General features: G+C 45.7%; 2 protein-coding genes across 3 annotated transcripts; both read right to left on the bottom strand.

The window, feature by feature from the left end:
- Nucleotides 1–1,104: 1,104 nt before the first annotated feature.
- On the bottom strand, nucleotides 1,105–2,005 carry LOC131266099 (trypsin-3-like). Of its 2 annotated transcripts, XM_058268459.1 has the most exons (2): nucleotides 1,924–2,005; nucleotides 1,105–1,866 (listed from the first exon to the last, which is right to left on the bottom strand). In XM_058268459.1, exons 1-2 carry the CDS (start codon nucleotides 2,003–2,005, stop codon nucleotides 1,172–1,174), a joined length of 777 nt encoding a protein of 258 aa, XP_058124442.1. In that variant the 3' UTR covers nucleotides 1,105–1,171. The 2 variants fall into 2 exon arrangements, with proteins under 2 accessions (XP_058124442.1, XP_058124441.1); XM_058268458.1 differs by having other exon boundaries at nucleotides 1,105–2,005.
- Nucleotides 2,006–2,700: 695 nt separating this feature from the next.
- Nucleotides 2,701–25,548, bottom strand: LOC131264291 (uncharacterized). Its single transcript, XM_058266572.1, has 2 exons — nucleotides 25,369–25,548; nucleotides 2,701–3,573 (listed from the first exon to the last, which is right to left on the bottom strand). Exons 1-2 carry the CDS (start codon nucleotides 25,546–25,548, stop codon nucleotides 2,701–2,703), a joined length of 1,053 nt encoding a protein of 350 aa, XP_058122555.1.
- Between the last annotated feature and the right edge of the window lie 387 nt (nucleotides 25,549–25,935).

Raw genomic sequence — 25,935 nt, 5'->3', positions numbered from 1 at the left:
ATCGCTATAATTACTTGTTAAATATTTAAACAAGATTCAACTCAATTCGTTGCAACACTTTTTGAAGATGATAGTTTTTATTATGTTTCAATCTAACCAGTTTCGGGTAGAAAAGCAGCTTGTTTATGCCATAGGCATGTCCGAGATAGGGATGCTGGATTGCTCACCAGCTCTGGAGAGGTGGTTGAAAGATGGAGGCAGCACTTCAAAGAGCACCTAAAGGGGGACATAATGAATTGGAACATGGACGCGGAAGTCTTGGGGCAGCTGGACACGATGACGATTATCCAGTCCCATCTCAAGTCGTGATGCGTGATGCGAAAACTTAAATGCAACCGAGCTGCGGTTGATGATCAGCTCTCTGGTGAGTTCTTCCAGCAGAAAAGGGAAAGCCTAGTTCTAGTGATGTATCTGGTGATAGGCAAAGTTTAGGATAAGAATGAACTGCCCCAGGACTGGATGACTGATGTCGTTGTATCAGTCTTGAAAAAAGGGGACAGACTACGAGAATTTCCGAGATTTTCTCCTCCAAGAATCTCCTTCTTCTTCTGAGAACTTCTGGTCCAACGGTTCGGTCCTCTGGCTGAAAACTTTGTAGGAGAGTACCAAGCCAATTTCATGGAGGGACCCTCGACAACTGATCAGCTATACACGCTCCGGCAGATTTTACAAAAATGCCATGAGTACAACTGCAGGATACATCACGTCTTCATTGACTTCAAGGCCTCCTATGATAGCATTGAATGACAACAGCTGTGGATGCTGATGAAGGAGTTTCAGTTTCCGAACAAGCTGATAAGGCTGTGTAGGGCGACTATGGGCAATCCCTGTGCTCCGTAAGGGTCGATGATGTCGCGTCCTTTCAGTTTGCTTCCCACAGAGGACAGAGGCAAGGCGATTGCCTTTCATGTATCCTGTACAACGTGACCTTAGAAGATGTGATAGGGCGAGTAGACATCGACACGAAAAGTTTCATCTTCAGGAGCTCCATTAAACTCCTGGGCAAGGACAACAAGAGGACGGCTGTGGAAACGCAGAAGTTTTGTAATCATTTGGTCATCACTTTCTTACAAAGATCATAAACAACCAGAAAAAAATGTATGTTAACAGTCGTTTAATTTATAAATATCAGTTGTTCTTCGAATAGTTGCTACGTTCCATTAATAATCATTTAAACTCCGCTCTTCTCTCGTACCCAATCGCGAACACTGGCCACGCGAGAGTATACGCCAGGGTATCCAGGTTTGGCACATCCGTATCCCCAGGACACGACTCCGACCAGCTTGCCCTCTGCAACCAGCGGGCCACCGGAATCTCCCTGGCAGGCATCCTTTCCACCGTGTTTGTATCCGGCACACAGCATGTGGTCGGTAATTCCTCCGAAAGCCGTGTATGCCAGGTCACACTCCTGCTGGTTGACGGTGGGCACGTTGGCAGCTCGCAATACAGCGTTGGACTCGGCGGCACTCTGGGTGTTACCCCATCCGGAAACGGTCGTCAGAGTTCCATCCTCAACGGGTTCACCCTGCTCGGGAAGAGCGACCGGCTGCACGACATCGCTGAAGGACAGCTCACCTTGCAGCTCCAGGAGCGCAAAGTCGAAATCGGTAGTCTCTGGATCGTATTTCGGATGTTGGAAGATATTCGCAATGCGCAACACCGTTCCACCGGAAGCGTGTCTGGAAGATCCGAGGCGCACGGCCAAGGCGGTCGGTACTAACACGCTGTCGGTACAGTGAGCGGCAGTCAGGACCCACTTGCTGTTCAGCACGGATCCACCGCAGCGGTGACTCTTGAAGTACTGCAGAGACACCTGATACGGAGTTTCGGAAACGTCGATCTCGAGCCCTCCGACGATACGAGCGCCTACACGTCCAGGATAGCTCGGGCGAGGCAGGTATCTCGGTAGTGGTCGCACCGAACGACTTCTCGGACCAATTTGAGCCTGAGCACAAGCGATCACCGCAGCCAGAAGGGATAGCAGAACTACGATCTTGAACGACATCTTTTCCGAAACTGGTATGCTGGATCATCGGAACGTGCCATCTATATAAAGGTCTCAATCCACTCGACTTTTTCAAGAAGGATCTGATAACGGTATGTGTCTTCTTATCATCGTACACCTCAGTTCTGGTATTAGATGTTCTTTACTGAATGATGCTTGGGCTAGAAAGTGTGTATGTCCACACTTTGTTCCCATAAAGAAGGTTTTTACCCATTTTAACATTTTTATTGGAATCGTAAATCTTGAAGGTGGGAAAAACAAAACGTCATGGCGTTCTCATTCAAAATGTGATTCATCACTTAGATTGTAAACAACTCGACGAAGGGATGTTGTGTTCGATGGCGTAAACTGTGCCTGAGGTAAACAAGCTGCGTCGGGCAAAAGACATATAAGTTTAAAATATTTTAAATAACGATACTTTATTAACAGTTTCAGCTAACGATGCGGCGCCTTAGTCTTACTCGCTCGTCGCCGCGTAGGAATCGAAGAAGCCAACCTCTCGCCTCTTATTTACAATCACAATCCCAACCATCGCAGCGATACACTTTCGGTATGTACAAAACACATTCTTCAGCCGTCCATCATTTTATGGCGCCACCAAAGCCACCAAGCTCCTCCAGGACCGCGGGTAACGATCGGTGTTTCTTACCACTAAGTACAAATGAAGCGGAAGAGAGTACGTGCGTTGCGTTGGCTCAGTTGTGGTTATGGCCAAAGGTGAGCGGGCTCGGCAGGTGCTTGGATTTTTTCCGCTCGATCAGCTCGGCCAGCGTTTCCCGGTGCTGCTGATGGCTGATGTAACCGAGCGAACCCGACCCCACGGTGACCCCGTTCGGTCCGTGGATGTACCCGAGCGAACCGGACCCCAGCGCAATGGGGCCGTGGTTCTTGGTCAGCAGTGGCGATCGCTGATCGTTGTGCTGGGCTCCGAAGCGCGGATTGAAGGTGGACGACAGTTGGGGCAGCTGGGGAAGCGGAGGAGCGAACCCGGTCGGGCCGTACAGGGGATCGTACGGCGTGGGGAACCGGTTGAAGTAGGGCGTGACCGAAGTGTACGGTGGGGTGCGGGTGGACGGACCACGGAAGGCCGCCGAACCGTGCAGCAGATGCTGCTGCTGATGATGCAGCTCGCGTTCGCGCTCCTCGGCGTGGAACTCCATGACGGCGTACTGCTTCAGGATGCGTCCGTCGGCGATGTAGGTTTCCTCGCCGTCCAGACTCAGGTGGTTCCCGCTCAGGAAGGGAAACGGTGAGCCATAGTTGGAGTACTGAAAGAGGTTTCCGTTGAACAGGCTCGCCGGCTTGAGGGGCGACACGACGCCCGTGGTTTGGTGAGTGTGGCCGTAGGGCGTGAAGGATGATGCCCGGGAGGAGGGCGCGTAGAATGCCGGCCCGGAGGAGTAGGTGGTCGTCGTCGGGCGGGCAAAGTACACGGAGGGATCGGTGACGGTCAGCAAAGGATCGCTCAGATCGATGACGAGGCGTTTCTGCTTGATTCCTTTCGCCGAAGCACCGAGGTGGCAGGCAGGACCCAAAAGGAACAGGAGAAAGCAAGTCGCTAACGGTGGCTTGCGGGCGTAAAGGGAAAAACAGGGAAAAATAAAAGGAAACGCATGAAACGGATAAACCATTGAAGAAGCAGATAGTTGTAAATGTCGACCATAAAACCGTTTGCTTACACAACTGTTTGTCGGAACGAAGCGCGAGATAATAAACGTTTTCTATTGCACGCCCATTAAATTGCCGTCTTGCGATTGCCATGCGCTGGGGCAATAATATAAAATGTCAATGTCAACACCGTAAAGTGCACCGATGGGCGTTGCATTGGGCTTGGTTGTATTAGAAATGGGCTGTTAGGTTAGAAACCAAAGGTTGTTGCTTAGCGAACTAAGCTATTGAAGTAAGTTGTTGTTAATATAACTACTAAACCTTAGCAGTGCGAGGCTATCTCGTAACATTCATATGGTGCATTAAGTAAGAATCGTATTTTTTCATGTATAACATCAACTGTTTCATTCACATTTTGATATTCCTTCATTCGTTGATTGTTTCAAAAAATTGGAATGGTTCTATACGCTGGGAATAATTTGACTGTTATTTGTTCATTAATACCGTTTTCTGAAAAAACAGTGGTCAGCATACATTTCCCAAAAAGGGCCAGATGAACAAAAGAACCATAAATGCGATACTAACTGCTTTGAATGGAGTATCAACTTTCTATATAGTAAAGTTACATAAAGGATACATATAACTAGATAAGATATTTGAAATTGTATAGTTTAAATTTTTTAAAAATTTTCGTTGACTTTGGGACTTTTTCAACAGTTAAATTTTGGTTTGTTGTATGCTTTAATTTTATTTAGTTGTACTTGAAATTAATCTTCGACTCAAATTAAATGACAATATATTGGTTTTAATGGCGTACTCTCAGTAATTAAAATAACCCAGCTTCGAGAAGTTTTCACTATTGTCAGCCAGGTTTTATTCCGTAATTGAGTTAAACATTGCATTCTAGCTATTTTGGATGCAAATTTTATAACAATCAATAATCCAAATACGATATACAAGTCGATATGTAAAGAAGTCTAACAAAAAGTATGCTAGGCAGTCTCCTGGTATTGAACACCTCGTTCAACAATTCTAGTCTTAATTTTTGCGGAAAAACAAGCGTGACGCCGTAAAAAAGTCCGAAAAGATTTGGGATGGGTTTTTCGTATGTAGTAATAAAATGTTCATACGCGCCAGATAAAATCAGTTGGCAAGCCGTATTTAGCCCGCGGGCCGGACTTTGCCAATCCCTGGTCTAAAAGTAAAATGTGGACTTAAAGGCTCCTTCAACGAGAAGCAGACTTATGCAAAATGACTTGTTTTGTTCTGCCTGTTGCGGACAAAAAGTTTTGCAAAAAAGCCTGTTGTGCAAAAAGCACTGTTTGTGACACAAACGAGATGATATGACCGAAGCCATCGAAAGCGCAATTAACTCCGATAAGGGTCTTCAATCAGTTTTGGTTGTAATATAGCTACATTTCTTTAAAAAGAAGAATTCTCACAATAATGTTATTTCTAGAAAATCGAATCAAAAACATTTGTGTGGTGTTATGCAAAGATGATTTACTACTCATGAAGAATTTTCGTTATAGAAATAGTGGTAAAGTAATAACTAGCATGTAAAAAAGCTCATCATAGCATTTCCTTAATTGATTGGCTCAAGGATACGTCTTCCTGTTTCAAATTATTTGATTTTTGTTTTATTATATGTTTTATTCTCTTATTATGTTTTTCCGTATTTTTTTCATTACTTTTTGAGTAGTAATGTAAGGAAAAGTAATGAATTAGTCATGATATTCAATATTAGACTGTTTTCACCCTTTTTTTGATTCATATTAACTACGCTGAATATGCTCATTCACCTAATTAGAACACAAATATTGATGATTGTACACAATGGTGTAAAAATAAGCGTATGATTACGTCAAAAGGCGTGAAAAGTCCTCCGTGGAGCAGAACATCTTTTACAGAGTTTACATTTCCATTCCTGAGCCTAAAGCATGCTCAGTGTTGTATCATTTTCCATAGTTTATTTTTAGAAAGGTTATAGATGGATTCAATCGCTCCACCGCACTCGACGTCCTCTTACTACATCGGTGTTGATGCTCAACGGAACGGCCAGAACCATTGAACAATACCGAAGCCGTACCGAGCCCGTCAGTAAGGCAAAGCACGCCCCATGTGTGTACATTCGATAGCATCAGGCAGAAACCGAAGCCAAACGCGAACGTGCCTCCCCAATGGCATGGAAAATCGGAAACCATCGCAACGATTTCCACGGATTTCATCGGTCTCCGGTGGGTACCGTCATCATCAACATCGGTTGATTTCTGAGATCAAATATCGCATCATCCGATCGCATGTCGGCATTCGAGCGCCATCGAGCGAACGTTTCACATCTTCATTTGCGGCCGTTCCGACACATCGGGCCGGAATCTATGAAGAGATTCCATTGTGGATTCCCCGGCGGATCGCGGGGTGCGCCTTCGACGTACGTGCACTTGACTTTTCATCCGATCCGTCCGTCTACTCGGGGCCGGGGATGGTAAATCACGACGACGGGCGATGGGCATGTTTGCTGCCGTTTGCACTTCTTGCCACTGCAATTACGTCTAATGAGATGATTGTTAAATGGAAGCGATACATCGGTTCCTGATAGTGACCCGGCGGCACCCAAAAAACCCCGTCGATGGGTGCGATATGAGCGCCATGGAATTCCGCTAGCAACGTACGTGACGGTCGGGGATTCGGTCGAAATCGATGCCTACGGAGTGGATATCATCTGTGCCACATTATCTTCCCTCGGGTGGGCAAGTTATGGGGCTCTAATGTGAAGTCAAGTGTCATTTATGGTTCCATTCATTCATCCGGCGGTTTCGAAAGCTCTTGCAGCAACGTTGACTTCCTTTGGCATCGTCTGGAGTTTTTTGCACAACTGCCTTTGAATGGATCCATAAAACCAAATGACTCTAAATTATTAGTTCAGAAATTGGCACAGGCTTGCGGATTACAAATCAATCTACATTAGTGTGAAATTTGAAATAATATTTTCACTAACAGCGCGCCATAGAAACAAGTGAACCTTTAAATTGGTTCCATTTAAATGATGTCAAGTTTGCCCAACCAATTCTTGGCCATTAACGCCATATTTTCCGCGCTTCAAAGTGGCATTGGGCCGAAATAGTACCTCCAAATGTTGAGCTGTTGCCCAATCCGACGAGGTGCGATTCGAATTGGTCACAAATTTGCAAAATTTTACGGCAAGGACCCCCTGGGACGCGCGGTTCCATTTAGCGCCGCAAATCTGGCCCAATTTCAATTATGCTCCCTAATCCCTCGTTAAGCCCGCCGGAGGATCGGCCGCTCTCTCTGTCTCTTTGTCTCTTTGTCTCTGTCTCTTTGGTTGAACCAAAACGAAACCGCGTTGTCGCGTGCAAAAATTGCGTGCCCCGGGCTCTGATGCCCGTCGTCGATGTGATTAACTTTGATTGACTATTTCAACACACGCTCCGTTAAGCGCGGAGTTTTACTTTCGTTTCGTTTAGAGCCCGTAGTCGGCTGTAGGTTGACTCCACACTCTCACACCGCGCTGGATGCTGACCACTCGAAGTGGGAATCTCGGACGGGGTGCAGAATATGTCCATTCACCGGCCGAACTGACCCCAACTCACGCTTTTCGGATGATTGGCTTCTGGGCACCAATTAAGGGTTGTGTCGAAAAAACAGTAGCCACCGAAGCACGTAAAGAAGCACGCACGCACGACTTCTGTCACTTTGGCGAATCCTTTCCCGGTCGATGGGAACACACACACACACATGATCATTCTCCTTGTCTTCCCTCGGGGGAGGGATAATTAAGCTGACGGGAAAACATTTAGATTCGCACATTTGACATGCGGCCGAAGGGGAATTTTTTTCGATGCTACCGCGTGCGCACCTGTGCGCGTTTGATGCGTTTCCCGACGCGTGAATCGGTGGGCACGGAGGAAGCGGTGTGGGAAAACGTGACCCATGGGAGGAGACGATGAAAAAAAAAAAAAATTAACCGTCTCACAAAACCTCGATTAGCATCATCCGTTTTGAATTGCAGGTTTTCGGTTTTTGTTTTTCGTGCAATTACAAACGTTGGTCCACGAATGTACCTTATTTGTCGGATTATAGCGAGCACGCAACTGTTCGCACCAATGTTGCAGAGGTAGGAAAAAAAATAGTTAAGGAGTGAAGTAGAATTGCAAGATAAGTTGGTCCCTCAAATTCAACAAGAAATTCATTTGGATTTGATTAATCACAATAACATTAATCAGCCATAGGTTTTCTCTCTGTACTTATGTGCTTTATCCGCTTTAAAATTTGACATCAACAATGTGTTTGATATGGGACCGTTTATTTGCAAAAGCCTAGTGTTCAATGAAGTTTTCTTGTATCTGTAGAATAAAAGAAAAGCATCTGGCTTTAAGCTTATTTTTGTAAAACATTCTTCTCGTAGTCGCGAATACCAATGTATAATTTATTTTTGAATAACTCTTAAACGGCGTAATATAAATCAAACATAAACAATGTTTGTTTTAGAATTAAAAGTGCATGTCAAATTACGTTTTTCATTTTTTGCTGGTTTTTTTCGAGAAACAATGGAAACATTTCCAAAGATCACTCCGCTTAAAAGTCGTCATTTTTTAACATTTTTCTGATCTGTACATTTAATTTCAATGTTTGTCTTCTAGCCGCTTTTAGCACGTTTTATTCCAATGTGATACTTTTGTATCTTGTTTCCAGTTGCTCAAATAGGCAACGTGTTTTCCTATCTATGTATACTACAAAGTATTCTCTAGATCTTCAATTATTAACTGGCATCAGAGATATTAAATGACACAAGCCATTTAAGTGAAATGGAAGGTTGAACGATTGAGACGAAGACAGTGAGCTCACTACCAGTCAAAGCCATTTTCTGGGTACAAAAGTTGCCCACTATAATTGGCAACATACGGTACTTCAAAGGAGATGCCTTCAATCCGGCGCGTAAACGATCGGTTTTACCGTCCGATTATCCGAACGGCAGCACAATTGGACCACTTTCATTCATCAACAGTCCGCGGTCCAGAAATACTGGTTCCGTGGCGTCTAGTCGATCAAGTTGCCCCTCGTTCTCGGGCCTCTCCCTTCCCTTTTCCGTTCATCAGCAGCAAACCCCGAAGGCCTGAGGGATGGTGCCCGGTTTTCTGTAAACTTTTCTCTCTCTCCCCTCCCCTTTCGGGCTCCTTTCTGGTTTTGTGGCCCTTTCTACTCCACACTGACCCAGTGCCCGCGGTGACCAGGCCCCAGCCGCGCGGTGAGTGATTCAGGTGAGCGCTTGGGCGTCCAGCCCGGGCCCCCGGGAGCCTCGCTCGAACTGGGTCGGCCCGATCGAGACGCGTGCGCGCTTGGGCCCGTCGTTGCGTAACGTAATTCAATTTATCGGTACGCACGCGGCCCTCCCGTCGATCCTCCTGTTTTCCCGGGCGAAAGTGCGACCCCCGTCGCGGTGGACGCCCGATCGTATCGGAATCTGCAGATTCATTGGCCGGGCGCGAGCATATAAGGACGACCTCCGCCCCGTTTGGGTGGTTTTCGGACGCGAAGAACCTTTTCACGCCTGCGGTGAACCGGCCCATGGGTTGACATGGCCGGGCTTATGTCAGCGCGTCGTCGCCGTCGTTGCCGTCGGTTTTAATGTTCTTACGACAGCGGACAGCGAGACCGATGACCGCCGATCAACGTCGGACGGGTTAATCAGCCTAGCGAGCCGGTTTGCTTGTCGCTCCGGTCCAACCTGCCGGTTCAGCGCCGTCTCGGTAGACGGTTTCTTTTCTTCTCTCGCTTCCAAAGCTGTTTGCTTAACGCACGGCCGGCCACTCCCTGCGGGTCAGCAAAATCACCGCCATTCGCTCCGGTTTCGGCTTTCGTGGCGGCTTTCTTGAGGTGAAATGCATGCAGCTGACGCAAACTGACCGTACACAACGCTGCACTCTGTCCTCTGCACTCTGGTCTTGGCGTCGGTCGATTTTAATAAATTGTCCTCCGTGCGTGAAAACCGAACCGACCGAGACCCCGGCACGCGGTGGGAAATGTGTCACGTAAATCACCTCCTGGGAGTTTCCCTGCCGGCCAGGACACCCATGCCCATGCGTGCCGGTGATGAATGTACCGCCGAACGGTGTAAGGTTACGTGATGGTAACACATATATGCACGAGCCAACCTTCTCTCCCGTATCTCGGATTTCGCTCGATGGCGGCGCGTGGTAGATCTGCGTGCGTTAAAATAAAACAACCCTACTTGTTGGAACTAGAAATGTCCGCAGGGCACGGGGCCGGGACACATATAAACCTAATGGTATTTTATTTGTTTTTCCTCGCAATTCAATCGAAATGGCCAAGGTTTGGATCGAGGCCATGCGTTGTGTAATTCGCACGGGGAATACTAATCAATCACAATTCGTGCGAGCAAACATTGTAAACGTTCTATACGGTGCGGGATTATTATTATTGACACATTTTAATAATTTTACTTTAACGTAACCGTTTCAATATTTACAAACTGGCCGATGGGTATTTATTTATCCATAGCGCCATCGAAAATCAGCCCGTCGTACTGATTGGAGCCTATTATCAGCTCGTTACTCAACGATTGCCAGCCAACACTTTAAACGGTAAGCTTTGGTAAATAAATCGTTCGATGCAGCAAAAGTGACCCGTTGAAGAGACGTTTAAAATGCCGCCCTTCCCCTACCCCAAACGATAATGATACAATGTAATTTAATCCACCGCACCAAACGGATGGAGTAAACCGACGTGCTCTCGTCGTTTGGTGAACGAAACGATAAAAATAATCAATACCCTAAAGGGCCACGAGCCCTTCCAGTGCAGTTGTGAAGGGATTTTTATCGACTCCTTCCCTCCCGATGCTGGGGACGCGAACCCAAGGCTTCATTTTCGAGCAGCACTGGAGCGTAATTTGCCAGAGGCGACCACGACGGAGCTATCGATGATCTCCGATTCATCGATACTTGTTTACTGATTCGAATCAAATTCGTTTGTTTCGTTTCGTTGTTTATGCTCCACTGGTGTCTCGTTATCTCCCGCCGGCGATTGACCGCAATCCCTCAAGTGGATGCCAACGCGATAAATTAGATGCAACCGACCGGACGACGCCAGGGATGGGTGATGGTTGGATTTTTTAAACGAAGTTTTATGCTTTTGCCGTAATTTCTACTTGGTTGGGAATTAAAGCGCAAACCAGCGGAGGGGTTCATGGTTTTTGGGTCATTGAGGCATCAAATTTAATTACCAATTATTAAGCTAACCACACTCACAAGCACTCTTCTTTTGCCGTTTTTAATCCAACGACATTCCATGGGGTTATGCATGCGATTTGAAGCATGGAATGCTTATTAAATAATTAATGTATCCAGTCATCATGGTCATCCATAACATTGAACCGTTTCAACCACTGGAAAAAAACACCAAAGCATGAACAAAATTGGCAAATTGTCCTACTGATTCGTGACACATAGTGGTTCAATGTTGTCCGTGGCATTTTCTTGCCGTTAGAGTTTATGTTTATTGCTCTCAAAAACTCATCGATGCATCCTTCAAAACGAATTCCTGAGGTCTGTCCCCCCTCATCAAACGAATCTCGCAGATGCCAACACGTACAAAGTATGGACTGTAAATTTCCTTGTCAACATCCGTTCGCTTCAAACCATCGGTCTTACGTTTATCACCTGCTTGCATTCGGTTACGCTCCAGCGACACCAATGTCACTGCCAGTGGCCATATGCCGAAAGGCACAAAAAATGGCACTCTCTCCTTCTTTCGACACCTTCACCTTCAGCGGCCAAGGGGGGGCAGTATTTACACATTTCGGATGTGCCGCCGAATTGGACTGCGGGGTGATTTATCGACGACCAGCCATCATTCGCTCGCACGTTTCGATAGGACGGGTGAAAAACACGTTCCGAACGCAAGTGGCAACATCGTCTCCCGTGTCGTGCTGCGATTGGAAATGGAAAGATTCGAACGCCAACGGAAACACTCAAGGAAAGGCAAAACGACCCCCGAAGCGATGCTCCAGTCGTCATCGTCGTCGAATGACTTATTAACGGACGGAGCAAACACTTGGCACTGAATGTGTTGCCAGCCGATGTTTGCTGGTGTGATCGATGCATGTTGACAGCCCTCTGACATGATTAGCATACACACATACATTCGCACTTCCGGTAGTATGTTGTGTGATGCCCGGAAAGGAGCCTACGAATCCTCACGGTAAACTCCTACCACCTCAAAGGAAGATGAAAATTGGATGTTGTTCCGGGAAGAAGGTGAATAAATTATGCGGTTTAAAGTGGAGTGTTTCTGCCCGCCGTGAATCACTCTCAACGTATTTTGATTATAACGATTTCCTCGAATCGAATCGTGCAACAATTTGAAATCAATCATTGAAATTTAGTAGTTTCTAGGAACTGGCGTGGTTGATGAGAACGATGTTTTGTTAATTTGTTTCATTATGTTTCACATTATTCTGGGTTTTTTTTAAATAACATGTTAGATAAACTGAGCTTTGGGAAAATATTCCTCTAATTTCCACTCTATCAGGGGCGGACCATAGGGTAAGCAAACAAAACAGCTGCTTGAGGCCCCGAGCTTGCAAGAACCCCGTCCTTTTGGCCTCTTTTTTCAAATTTTAACGTATGAATTATTTTGATTATTTTGAGACTAAGTTGATTGCTTTATCAAATGCGTAATTAGTTTGTGAACTTTTTGAAATTTTTTGTGAAGAATATGAAATTGTGAGAACGCTTATCTGAATTGTGATTTTGATGCAGAGAAGGTGCCGTGTTTTTAAAGAGATCTGTGTAAAGATTTTACTAAAGATGAGAAACATTCTCAGAACAGTTCAAGGATAATGGACATGAATTATCAAAAGTAATATCCTGCACATTTCCCAATGAAGTAATATTACTTAACATTGTTTTTACTTTTTTCTTTTTCAAATATTTCACGATTATCAACTTTAATCCGACTATAAAAATATCGAATTAAAAAGCAAAACAAAAGAATTAGTCGTCAATTTGGTTCGCCGAAAAAGATATACGAGGAAAATGATTCTCTGTTAACATGTTTGATTGTTTCGCATGAAATAAAGCTTTGAAAACCAGGCTTTTAGCAATGAAATCTTTTCAATGGAATAACGTTAAGGAAAATTGTGATTTAATCTAAATTTGATACCTTAAAAATGTGTGGTTTTATCTAAATTAAAATGTAACAAGTTTTGATATAATAAATTGCATTGCATTTTTTGGGGCCTCTAACTAGAATGTATGTGTTTGGAACCATGCCCTTTATTTCTCGGTACTCGGGCATAAGACATAATTCAAGCAATATGTTTCGAACCAGTTTTTGATTCTTAAAAAGCCTTGTTAGTTTTTAGAAAAATATTTCATTTTTACTTTTGGAATATGGACCCGTTTAACTGGTATTTTTCATGTATGATAACTAAGATCTAGATTTTTTAAACTAGTTTTTGGAGTTTATTTTAAGGATGTTTTGGATTCCACACATTGGATGTAATGCTATTACTCATGTGAAATGGGCATTTTATTTAAATGTCCTCGAGTCTAAAGAAGGGAAAAACCCAACAACATATTGCGTGACTTCGGATGGCAGGTACCGGACCTTTCTAAATCCGTCCGGTACCTAGTTCTACCGTGAATAATGTTGTGTTATTTAAAAAAGAAACTATTTAATGCTGGCATTAAATCCCCTCGCCGAAATTGAATATGTTGCAATAACTATTCCAAAATTAGATGAAACTAATTTTACATTTTAATTTATCTTTCACCTCCATCAGGCCACGGCGTGACCCAAAGGGCCAACGGCTGGAAACACGTGGTAGCGAAGAGCGGCCCTATTTATTTATCCCTTTGCTGCATCACCGGATCAAGATACGCGCGCCATCGTTAGACGAAGCTAAATTGGAACAGCATTAACACTCGCCCTGTGGCCCTGCAATTGTATCTTTGCATCTTTTCCATTGGACCAATTTGCCTTTCACCCCCAGTTCTATTTGCGTCCGTTTGCTTTGCGGCTGCTGCATCGACTCGGTTCTACGGGCATTCTATAGTAACCGAACCTCGAAGGTACGACCCGAAGATTGGTCGGATCCGATGCATCCATATAAACACGCACCCTCGCACACGTGAAGCATAAGCCCCGAAATGGGTTCGTGCAACATCAAATTACAGCACCACCCACTCTTCGCTTCGGGGGAGCCCAGAACCGCAGCAGTGACACTTCATTATGGTCCCGGTGCAATGGTAGATAAAATCCTGACACGTACCACGTTTACCGAAAGCAGGGACACTCGGCTGTCTGACTCGCTCAATAATATATCGGATTAATAATAACCACGAGCCCTACCCCTGAGTCACGAGGCAACGTAAGGGCTGCTCGGAGGACATGACCCGTGGGAGAATTGTGGCGAACTGCCGACAATGTTCCTTCGGCCCATCGCAGAACGGCCCATGATTTATGGCCGTTCGTCGCTTGATCGACGCTGATCATGTTCGCGCGATAGCTTTATATGATTCCCATTATGCTATTTGTAGTGCCCGAAGCGGAGCGGCATCTCAAGCTCGCCTGTCAGCAACCGCATCAACGCTAAAGGTGCGATTGAACATTTTATAACACCGACATGGCTCGTCTTGAGGTGGTGTTATTGTAACTTTTTTTTTGCTGGGTTCGTCTTCTTCAACGGTTGGAATTACCATTATGAAAAGCCTAGCGAGATGATCTTGGAGCTTGTGGTGAGGAGACGTTCGAGCCGAACGGTAGCGGGCAGCAGGGGAAGATGTAGAGTAGAACCGACGAGGCAGGTAGGGCAGACGGCAGTGCAGCTGACAAGTTCTTCGTGAGGACACACAAGACACCGATCTTAAGCTTCTTGTTTGCTTTTCAACACGACCTTTGTGGGGTAATTTTTCTTTCCGAAGCGGTTTCCGAAGCAAAGTTCAGGCACAGATCTGGCACAGAATTGGTTCACTGGTCAGTCAGCATCGGTTTGAACCGTACTTCCGTCCATTACCAGCGTGTATACACAATTGTCTTCACTTGAGAGCACACACACGCGTTATGCAGTTACGAAACCATTCGCCAAAAAATCAGCCAATTTTAGGTTCGCACTTGCCGGATGCCACCGCCGGTTTCACGCACGTTCTCACGGGCATCTGCACGAGCGTCTCGCACTCTACATCCAAGCCAGCAAACAGCTTCAGTCCAGACTGCGCGCGCGAGTTCGAGCCCGCACTAAAGGCTAGACGTACAAATTTGCACTGAAAACATCCGACCGAAACAAGTTCACTTTATAATAGTTAAACCGCTCGGCATTTAGTCCACTGCCTCCCATCCCCGCCCGTTCGGTGCTTCACATTTTGAGCTTTACCTCTGAGAAGCCCATGGTGCCCCCTACTCCTTTTCGGAGGATCGAATCGAACGAAGATCGTGTCTGGCGCGCGCAGGATCTGGTGTGCCGAACGCTGACGGGGAGGAGAGGGCGTGAGTCCAGCAGTGACTTTTGTTTTATTTGCTCTGTCGGTAACTGTTCGGTGTTTCTTGTTTTTCCTCTTCTTTTTCTCCTTTAGCGCCACCCCAATGGGGGCCACCTGCCCGCTTGGCTGAGAAGACTTGCACTTTCGAGAGCGCGCGCGCGCCCGCGAACCCGGCATGATCACGACCGGCGACACGATCGGGCACCACGATCGGCTCGGGTTCGGCTGCTGCGAGCGCGCACAAGAGTTCTTCGTTGGCCCAGCACAGACGCCCGCCAAAAACCCCGCGATCCACTCGTCAGCTGTTTTTTTACGCGGGTTCGTCGCTTGCCCGGACCCGTGCCTCGTTGAAGTCTTTCATTCATCGATCGCTCGCAAGGCGGTCACTCTTTTGGTTTTGTGCTTTATTTTTCACTCTCGCCCACTTTTCTTTCGCACGCCAATTCGACGGACAGACCTTTCGGCGCGGGCATTGTATGGCTATTATTATTATTGCAATGAAAAAAAGGAACACACCAAACAACAACTATAAACGCCCGCCCTTCTGATCGGTTTTCGCCGTTCGAGCGATCGCGATTCCCGCTGGAACCGGGCGTCGTGCGGCCGGCGCTCCGGGAACGACAAATGATGATTATGATTATTGAATTGCTGCTCCCCCTCCCCTGCCCTCTTTCCCACTCCATCCGCTTCTTTTTCGGTACGACCAGCAGAATTTTCTTTCGTGCCCGTTTTTTTCTATGATTTTCGGGATTACAAAACGCCGATCGAACGGGCACGATCGGCTGTAAAGGTCGTGCTTCCTTGCAATTACCTTCGATCTGCCTCATCGGGCCCATTAGCTCCCGTGGCTAATAAAATCAGTCGGCGGTTGGAAAATAATATTCAATTTGGCGATTAAATTAAGCTCCATTTTAATGGAAAAGAATGGGTATTTCGTGTGTTTGTGTACTGAACACATTCTACCGCTAATGTTAAGGATCAGCAACGGTCAAAGCTTTTCCCCTCACACTATTATCGGTTGGGAAAGCGTCAAGCCTAACCCTAGTCGCAACGCTACTGAATAATGGTCCTCTTTAACGGCCACCCCAGCAGAGGCGATAAAAAAGTCAGCTCCAGTTTTAAATACTCCGCGATAGATTTATTGCAACCCCGCTCCGCGCCTCGCGTGGCCAAGGGGACGATTACCATCGCCAACCGATCGCCACCCTGATGGACTAATTCGACCCGAACGGACGGCTTCCCCAGCCCAGCCCTGTGAAGGTTTGGGTGCAGCAGAAATAATCTACAGCGACAACCACGGGGGTAAAAGACACCCAATCCAAGCCCGGCGTGAGAAAAAATGGCTTCGACATTGGCTGCCTCTGACTTGCCGACCATCTTCTCCCTTTGTGGAGCGCGATGACTTTCCGCGCCAAAGGTGAGGTGAGAAAAAAACGCGGTTGATAGGGGGATCGAAGGCGGGAGGGATGCTTTTCTGTCACGGTCGGATGCCTTTGACACGTGCATTGCGTCGCTAGGTCGTGGGCCGGCAGGTGGAAACAATCTCTCCAAGGTGAGCAGAAAGCAATTCGGTTGCGGTATTCGAAAAATGCACCATACGTTGGGATGAGTGCGGGTGCGCATGGGAATGTTTGGGGTCGGGTCAGGGTTTGATCACTCGCACGTGATAATTCTGTTGCTAATGTCGTTTCCAGGAAGAACTTGTAATCTCCATACACATTAAGAAGTGTCGGTATCTTTGCTCAGACGGACGAAAATTAAATTATTCTCCGATACGGGTCAATGGAAGCACAACATCGTTAGATTGTTATTTCTTATTTCAGCACCATTCATCCGAGCTTCATCAACCTACATCGTCCCACGGGGCATAGCCCCGCGTCCCTTTTTCGACTCCTGTTCCTAAACAAAGTAACACTCACATACTTTGTTGAAAAACTCGATGAATATATTAAACGAGTCCCACGCACCGGGGGTTTTTCTGCAGCCCTTTCTTTCCGCAAAAAAAAGGTATGCAAATATTTTCTCACTTGTCTCATTTTCTTCTTGGGCACATATGCCACATGAGCAGTTCCAATTAAAAGCCAAACCATTGCCATTGACATTAGACGTACCCAAAGCAAACAAACTATCGTCGGCCGGGTTCGTCGGTCCAGTAAAACTCGCAACAGAACGCTCGCAAAACAAAAAGTAAAATAAAACACAATTAAAAGTTTTGCAACCCACAACGCCACACACACACGTCAAGAAAAAAGGAAACGGTTAAATTAACTACCGAAAATTGGCACTGGCGGTGAGGTCGGTTGCGGATTAGATCGAATTGATTTTTGAGCCATTTTCGAACGACATTAGAGTCGCCGCCGGTGTGGTGGGTCCCTTGACCAGATGTCACCATCTGTTATTTTTCTTTTGGTTTTTTGGCACAACCAGCACTATCGCGGGCGGCGCAAAGGTCATCCGTTTCGACGGGCGGCGATGGTGCCATGGCGTCTGCGGGAAGACAAAATCCTTTCGCCCGCCGCAAGTCGGTTGCTTTAGCTCTGGCGGGGCCAGGTCAATTACCGCCGGCCGGTGGTCTTGTGTGCCATTTTTTTTCTTCTTCTTCTTCTGTTTCTTCATAACGGCCATTGTAAATGTTATCCAAACCGCGGCAAACAATTGTTCGTGCCAAAAAGATAGCCAGCATGCGAGCGTTCCGAGGAGAAAAACAAAGGTGGGTGGTAAGTAATAAAACCGTTCTGGTGGAGACCGGAGAAGGAGTGTGTTTCTAATTGAAGTTGGGGCTTAATGAAATCTCCATGAAATAATTAGAAAGCCGTAGAAGTTGCGATATTTATAAGATGATTTAGTTTGATAGTGTCTAATCGGTGTTGAAATTTTTAAAGTAATTTATGCAACTTCAACAGAAAGACTGTAAACGGTACATTAGTAATTAGTAATAATAACTGGAATTATCATTAGTTATTTTGATGGTTGATGGTTGATAATTGAGAACAACAACGTCTATATGCAATCATATACACAATACTGAGAGATCATTTGTAGAAAAACATGAGAAAATGAAAAGTGTTCATCATTTAGGTTGAAATTGTAAATTTTCTAGGTGACAAATATTTAATTCATTGAGTTCAGGTATAAATAAAGTAATATGACCGATAAAATGGTTAGTAAAGACTAAGTTTAGATCATATTAAAATAGATTAAAAATTATTTTTGTTTATTTGATGTCGATGTGATTCGTAAGATGTCTCTTTTGTGACAATGTAAATGAACTTGGCAGCTATTGTAAAACTGCGTAAGTCTCTATTTATTTTTATTTAGTTATTTTACTGTAGTAACATACTTTTGAGGTCATATATTGTTTGCCAAGTCTGACCCAAAAAAGTTTTTGTTTGGATCAACAAATTTTAAATATATCAAATGTAATGCAAAAGTCACTAAGCTTCCGAACAACGTGTATGTCAGGTTATTTTCAACTTGATCCCATCTGCTTTAAATTGTTTCATTCATGTTACATAACTTTTAGATTTAACATGACTTGAACGATGCCGTAGAAACGTGATGTACAATGTGTAATTAATTCAAATCTATAATTCCTTAATTCTTACATCTCAAATGCTCCATAATGCCAAGAAAAATCCTACCCATAACGGTGTTAAATGGACCTTTGATGGGAACAATTTCATGGCTTAGCGATTGCTCGCTTTGCTGAGGCTCACCCCTCCGCTCTCCTCCGCTCATGAACAAACGCCCTCCGGTTGGAAGCGACCGCAGCTCGTCTAGTTTGGTCGCGTAAAAGGCAATAAAAAAAACCCCGGACCGTTCCCTGCAACGACTACCGCACTTAGCCGGAGGGCGCCAAAGCCAAAGGGGAGGGGGAGTGGGGCAATAGGGGGCAGGTAGTAGCAGCATCCGATCATGGTATGAAGAATTTATTGCTCCGATGAATCCACCGGCGACAGGACAGGCCGGCTCGGACGGCTTAGGTTGCGCGTCTCCTTGATGGCTTCAAGGTAGGGAGGAGCCACACTAAGATGGGTGTATTTATTTCTTGACTTTTTCAGTAGCGCCTCGTCGTCGTCGACGGGGGTTTTTCCAAAACAATTCTACCAGACGAAAGGGAATGCGTTTGGGTCGGCTCCATCCGACAATCTAATTTGGCCAGTACGACGACGGACCACGAATGAAAGCGTCTCCAAAGAGCCTCCGAGATCGGTGGGAAAAACGACACAGTCGAGATCGATTCATAGTCGAAGTCGGCCAATCGCTTTTGGGCAGGGATGGTGTGGACCAGTTTTTTTTTTCTAGTTGCGTTTTCTTTCCCTCCAACGAACGTGGTTTTTGTTTCAGCGTCTAGCGTCTCTTCTGTTGGATTATGTTTTGTTTAGCACGGGGTTGTTTTGGTCACATCCACCCATTTGCTGCATCATGCATGCACCCATCGCCCTTCCCCCCCCCCCCCCTCCCGCATCCTTCTTTGATGGCCCCTAGGGCGGTAAAAGGGTCTTAAGTTAAGCACCGCGTCATGCACGGTGACCTTTTACGTCGCCGTCATCCGAAGTAGGGCCACTCGGTGCGGATACTGTTCCAGTGCGGCGTCCCTTCAAACTCGCGTTCCATATGTGTAACGATCTGTGTATGAGAAATGGAGAGCAACAGAAAAAAACAGAGCTGAACTAACTAACGACACCCGATGGATCACCCGATTTCGGACCAAAGGGGCCAAAGGGCCAAAGGGCGTGCTCGGAGGGCGAAGCTCAAGGCATCGGAAAAGGGAATTAGAAAGAAATTATGAACTCTCAAGGCTGCACCGTCAATTACCGCTCCGGTTAGTGCAAGGGCCACCCTTCTCAATCCCTATTGTTCGGGGTTGTTTGGAGGTCGACGCCGAACGCCAACGATGATCGACGACGGTTGCAAACGGGAGCGACAACATCTTACCAAAGGGGTGTTGCTGTATTCTGTATTTTTGAGCCTCCATCAGCCACCTTTTCCCAAACATGGCGCTGAAGGGCCAGCGCTGGACACGTGCGCGCGTTTGTGAACGGTGCTAGGCAAATTTGTTCGATCCCTTAAACGCCTATCGACGGGCTGGCCGTTTATGGGTGGACAATGAGAAAAGACCAAAACCGCCAACGAACACGTGTTTGTCGTCGGAGGGAAAGAGATTTAAAATGGGAAAAACATTCAACAGTGTCAGCACCATGTAGTATCATTTTTTTACCGAGTCTCTCCACCAAAAGACAACGCCCTTTCGAGGTGGGTTTGTTGCGTGCGCTAAGCCACTGTTGCATGCCTTAACACTCCGAACGCTTTCAGCTTAGCTGTTTTTGAATCTATTTCCATCGATACAAATGCTGGCAGAAGGATTTACGCCTTTACGCGTGTCTTAGCATTTGTCTTTCCCTTCGCTGTACGCGCTTGTCTTTCCCTTCCGTCGTGTCTCTTATTTGAGTACTTCAGCAAGTTTTCATCGTTTTAGGCATTCCCATCCTTCCCAGAACCGGGACACCCGCTGCGTTAGTTTAATCTATCAATTTGATGATCCTTTCTCAAACCGAACACACACCGGAAGGGCGAAAGAGGTTCACTTTGCTAAACTCGGGAGATTTCGGCAAAGGCAAGGATATTTGTTTTCCACCCACGTGGGCATCAGCATGTCCACGAGGGCAGGATGTTGTTAGAAGGCTTCAACGATGGCTCGGGCAACATCCGCTGTGCCTAAAGCGTACAAATCGCGTAAGGGAATTGTTTTACATGAAAATAAATGTTTGCCCGGAACGCATACGAGAAAGTATTTACTCTACAGTAACTAGGAAAAAAAGGAGTGGGAAAGTTTTATGCAAAGACAAATTTACATTTCTCCACCCTTTAGCTTAGCCGCTGATTTTTCCTCGACACTCTTCTCTTAAAGCATCCTTCAAATGGCGGCCCTTAGAAAAGCTTTCAAGCGCCGCGTCACGGTTCGTTTGGCCTGTGTTTGGGTTATTTGTTTTCCGTCGCCTTCGGGAACAACGCGTTGTGGGCGTCGACGGCATCGAGCCGAGACTCGACGCGCGAACACGCGGCTGTATCCACCGTTTTGCCTTAACGCCACCTTTCGACGAAGAAAAACATCGCCAATTTTCAATTTTGCATTAATAACAATATTCGATCGCATCGCGCCATTGCTTGGGGAACGACGGTTTTGGCACGATCTAGACCGCCTCCGGTGAATGGCATTTTTCGCTCCCTAGAGCAGGGGTCGCCAAGTCCAGCTAATTGATTTTATCCAGCCCGCAATAAAATTTTAGTGCTTCATACAAAAAATCCATCTTAATTCTTATCGGTTTGTCAGGTTTGTTTTTGAAACCAAAATGAAGATTAAAAGTGTTCAACGAGTTGCTCAACAACAGGTGGAATTCTCTTATACTTTTTGTTAGGCTTTTTCGGTAAAAGAGTAAATGAGGCCCCGGGCTAGATTCTCCTCTTCCTACTGGTTCACATTAAGCACCTGAAGCTATGCAAAGCGCGAAGTTTAACTGGCGTACTCTCTGAGTAACAAAAATAGCTCAACTTCGATAAGTTTCCAATATTGCGAGCCTTATTTTAGTTCGTATTGGTATTGAAATAGTATTCCTTGAATGTAGCTATTCTAGATGCAAAGTAAACGAGATATTGCCGTCGGATTTCTGACGAAACTCACGACACCAGGAAATTTGAGAACGATCGTGCCAAATATTTTAGCTTATATCATTGTTATTTTAGCTTTTATCACTTTGCTATTTAGAAAGTTGATATTCTACTCAAAAGGGTTTAGGACTACTTTGAAAAAAAATAAATAATTGCTTAAGGTATCCGGGCCGCGCTTTCGATTTCTCTTTAATCATCTGGCCCTTTTTTGGAAATCGTGTGCCGACCCCTGCCCTAAGGTGTCATTTCATCACGGGAAATTCATCACGAATCGGGCAAAAAAGTGACTTTTGAGTTGAGGTGTCAGCGGGAATGGTTTTGTGTGTATGTGTGTGTGTTTGTTCGGAACAAAAAACTTCCAGCTTCCATGAGGTGCGCCGATTGGAAAGGGATTATTTCCAAAGAAAACCTGAAACATCCGCCCCGATCGTTGGAGGGAAAACGTTGATAAATTATTAATTTGTCTGCCAACCTAATTGTCGGCAGCTTGGCGAAGGGCTCTCCGGTTCGGAGGAAATGGCATTACAGGCAGCTCAACGGAAGCCGTGTGATGTGCGATGTTGTTGAAATGTTGCCACTTCCAGCTGCAGCCCTTGCGAGCCGCCCCTTTATGTCAACACCTACACACGGGTTCGTGCGGACCGGTGAACACGATTTTCAACTTTAGTTCGGCTGAGGCGGGTGGACGGGGGACTCGAAAACATCATCAGGTGCGAGTAGTGATTGCTTTGACGAAGGACTCACAAAGTTGAGGTTCTTCAATGGCATGCCTTTGTCGGATGGCCTGCTTTGGTGCTTGTGAAATCCAGTGGAAAGCATCCCCTTGTTCATGTTTGATGCAGATATCGAATCCAAGCAAGCTGGAGGTGTGTTTGGTAGAAAAGTAGAACACTCGACAATCTCAAACAACTACCTAAAGTCAAAAGGTTATTTCATCAGAGCTTATGCAAACCAGTGCTACCAGAAACGCATCGGCAATGGCGACATCTTAACCGGTGTAATTTAATGCTTCATTTAATAAAACCCACTTAGGGCGCGCACTCCAGAAGACACCCAGCTGGCATCGCGCGGAGGAGTGCGAAATTATGTTCCACCCAAACGCGCGAGCATCACTTCCATGGCCCAGGTCACAACTTCAAAGCGAAAACCACTTCGAGAGGGTTTGTCATGGAAATGGTCGCCAGAAGCGCGCGATAGTTGAAGCGTTTCCGCGGTATCCAACGCGAGCTGTATGGCAACGGCTCGCGGAAGCCACATCTAAACTAAGCCCGAAGGCGGCTGGTGGATGGGCCCGGACCACCGGAACGTCGGGGTTGGATCACTATCTGCCAATCTTCGCATCCATATCTGCATCGCCCCAAAACCCAATCCGTTGCTCGTTCACGGTAATTTACCTTTTGGAACTATTTTGACGCGTATGTTTTGTTTTTAGTTTGCCGCTGCTTTTCCGCGAAACGAAATTAAAAACCCCAAACCGAGCGTTGAGCGAAGGATACGCTGGATTCCCGTAGAAATGAACGTTCGGAGCATCGGAGATAGGAACACATGGAGCCATAATTACGCAACGAGCATATGAATGGAGGCAATGCAATCCCCATTTCGGCCCGGTTAGTAATTAGTGGAAGCAAATAGGCGGTAATTAAACGATGCGAGGGAGTGCTTTTTTTTTGGTGCTCACTTTTGTAGTCAGTGTTTTTGTTCATCCCTCAAAATACACGCACTGCAATTTCATGCGAACGACGTGGATGAGTTGGGAGCCTGATTAATCCGTTGTGTTGTGTTGTGCATACTCTTTGATCCGTAATTGATTAAATGTCCGATTACTCTTGTTTCCCCCAGCAATGCCCAGATGCACATGGCGGTTTACCGAACGTCAAATATGTGTTTGTGTTGATGTCACTTGATTATAGTCCTTTATGCTGCAATGCAAATGTTTTAATATTGTATTCTACTGGAACATAGTAAAATTGTTTCCATTTCACGTTTCTCATGTTGATAATATGGACATTGAATGATTTTTCACTTCACACTTCAATGATGGTTAAATGTATTTCCTGAGTTCCTTGTATCGAATCTTTTCGTAAGTGTAAAATTACTAAGTTTGTTTGGTACTAGAAAGTTAAAATAATAGTAGCATACATTATATATGTACAAGAGGACCGACTATCCACGTACAAAAAAGGAAAAAAAACTCTTGTAAGCCCTTAATGGGCAGGCATGAGCAAGAGGTCGTTACGTCAAGAAGACGATACATTTTAAATAGCTAGAAATCGAAAATGGTTTAGTAAATAACTTAATGGAATAAATTACAAATAACATGTATGTGACTATAATTTAACTGCGATGAAAGTGATATTGAAAAAATGATTGTTCAAGCTTTAAGCAATATTAACAAAAATCTTTTTAAAATCTAAAACTTTACTTAATTATTATACATACTGCATATGATGATTTTTCAAAACGAAGAAACATAACGGCGTAACAATTCGGAGGCGTTGTTCTATAAAGATGGTATTACATAAGAATAAAAAACGTTTATTTTAAATAGTAAATGTAAGCTAGTGGTTAATATTGCTATTTTTTTATTTTCTTTCTTTCTGGGGACTTTAACTTTAAATTGGATTACATATAATGATGATTCAAACAATATTTGATAAAAATAGTAACATGTAACAATAACATCAAACAGTGAAAAAAGCTACTTCAACTGTAGGCTTTGATTTAATGAATACATTTGGTTGGTTTATTATTATTATCATTGTGTTTCTTTTACTTTTACTTACTCAACCAGTGTAATAGATGTGTTTTTTCTCACTCACGTTGAGCTAGTATTTATCACATTTCGTCTAAAAGTCATCGGCTATGAGCCAGACTCGCGGAGATAATAAGCACATTAGTCGACGCAGGAGATCGCGAGCTTATCGGAGGGAATTAATAAAATGAGCTTCAAAGGCTAAACCCTTTTACGCACCACCTAGGGTCCGGTCCTTCGTAAGGGCAGATGTTGTGCAACACGAAGTCATACGGCCGGCCATGATTAGCCCAGCCAGCATTCACTCCGTGACTTCGCCCGATCGTTGCGTCCGTCAAGAAGGGTCTTTTGCGATCGTGCCAACCGATCCCCCGACGCCAAGACGCCTGGTCTGGTCGTGGCTCGCGAAAGTTCGTTGATTTATTCTGCTTAATTATTGCGCACCCAATTGGCTGGACGGCGGGGAGGCGATCGGTTTTCCATACGCACACGATGTGGCGCAGAACGTGGGCACCACACCTTGCGACGGTTCCGTGGCGATGGCGGACAAGTGTCTCGTCTGACCTTCGCCTTTCGTCTTGTCAATCCCTTCAGGGTGCGACCAATAAATCCCGTTCCCACAGAGGTGACAAGTTTTCCCAAAACATTCCACCGAAAACCCCCGGGCAGCAGGTGGTTTGGGTGTTAAAAATCCCATACCTCGTTATGCTTTCGGTTTCCCAACCGTTGACTTCACCTTTTTTTTTCCTTCTCTCTTGCAGTAGAAGGTAAAACTCATCAAAGTAACTACCGGAATCGGTGTCACTCCGGCGTACTGGAAGGATGATCATGCCGGGCGGAAAGTGCCCGCCGGCCAACTGGACCACAACGACCGTGTAGTTCAAGTTCACCGTCCAAGCGTCCGGACGGGGCGGGCCGGGCGCTTTCTTTGCACAAATCGCTCGTAACCGCTGGCAGGCATCGATCAAACTGAGCCACCGTGGCGCGTCCGCCATTGCGCAACCGGTTGCCGAATTCGATCCGCCCCACACCACCCGGTGTGTTCGAATCCGGTTGACGCGGTTTAGCGGCTTCATAAATAATGCACGAACAATTCGACAAGCATCACCCAGCGGTGGCAAACGGGGTGGACACGGCGGAGGTAAGGGAAAGCAAAGCGATCGGATGTGATCTTGATCTTCGGTTAATTGCCCGCCCGACACGAGCCAGCTATCACAAAACGGTAACGAGTCGATCGTAAAAGTACAAACAAAATCGAAGGCAACAAGAGGTGAGTGAGAAGAGTAAAGGACTCGATGGTTCGTTCTTCATTTTGTCCGGCCGTCGAAATCTAACGGACGGCTTGATTGGCTTCCCGTAACCTATTTTTCCGCCTCAAATTG

The sequence above is a fragment of the Anopheles coustani genome, chromosome 2 (genome assembly GCF_943734705.1).
Source record: "Anopheles coustani chromosome 2, idAnoCousDA_361_x.2, whole genome shotgun sequence".
Taxonomy (NCBI): domain Eukaryota; kingdom Metazoa; phylum Arthropoda; class Insecta; order Diptera; family Culicidae; genus Anopheles; species Anopheles coustani.
Note: the sequence above shows the minus strand (reverse complement) of the source record. Positions and strands in the feature narration are given on the sequence as shown.

Coding starts and splice junctions, on each gene's coding strand:
- LOC131264291 (XM_058266572.1), bottom strand. CDS start 25,548: ATGGCGGACGCGCCACGGTGGCTCAGTTTGATCGATGCCTGCCAGCGG. Junction 3,574..25,368: donor CCGGCATGATCATCCTTCCA/GTACGCCGGAGT, acceptor TACGCCCGCAAG/CCACCGTTAGCGACTTGCTT.
- LOC131266099 (XM_058268458.1), bottom strand. CDS start 2,005: ATGTCGTTCAAGATCGTAGTTCTGCTATCCCTTCTGGCTGCGGTGATC.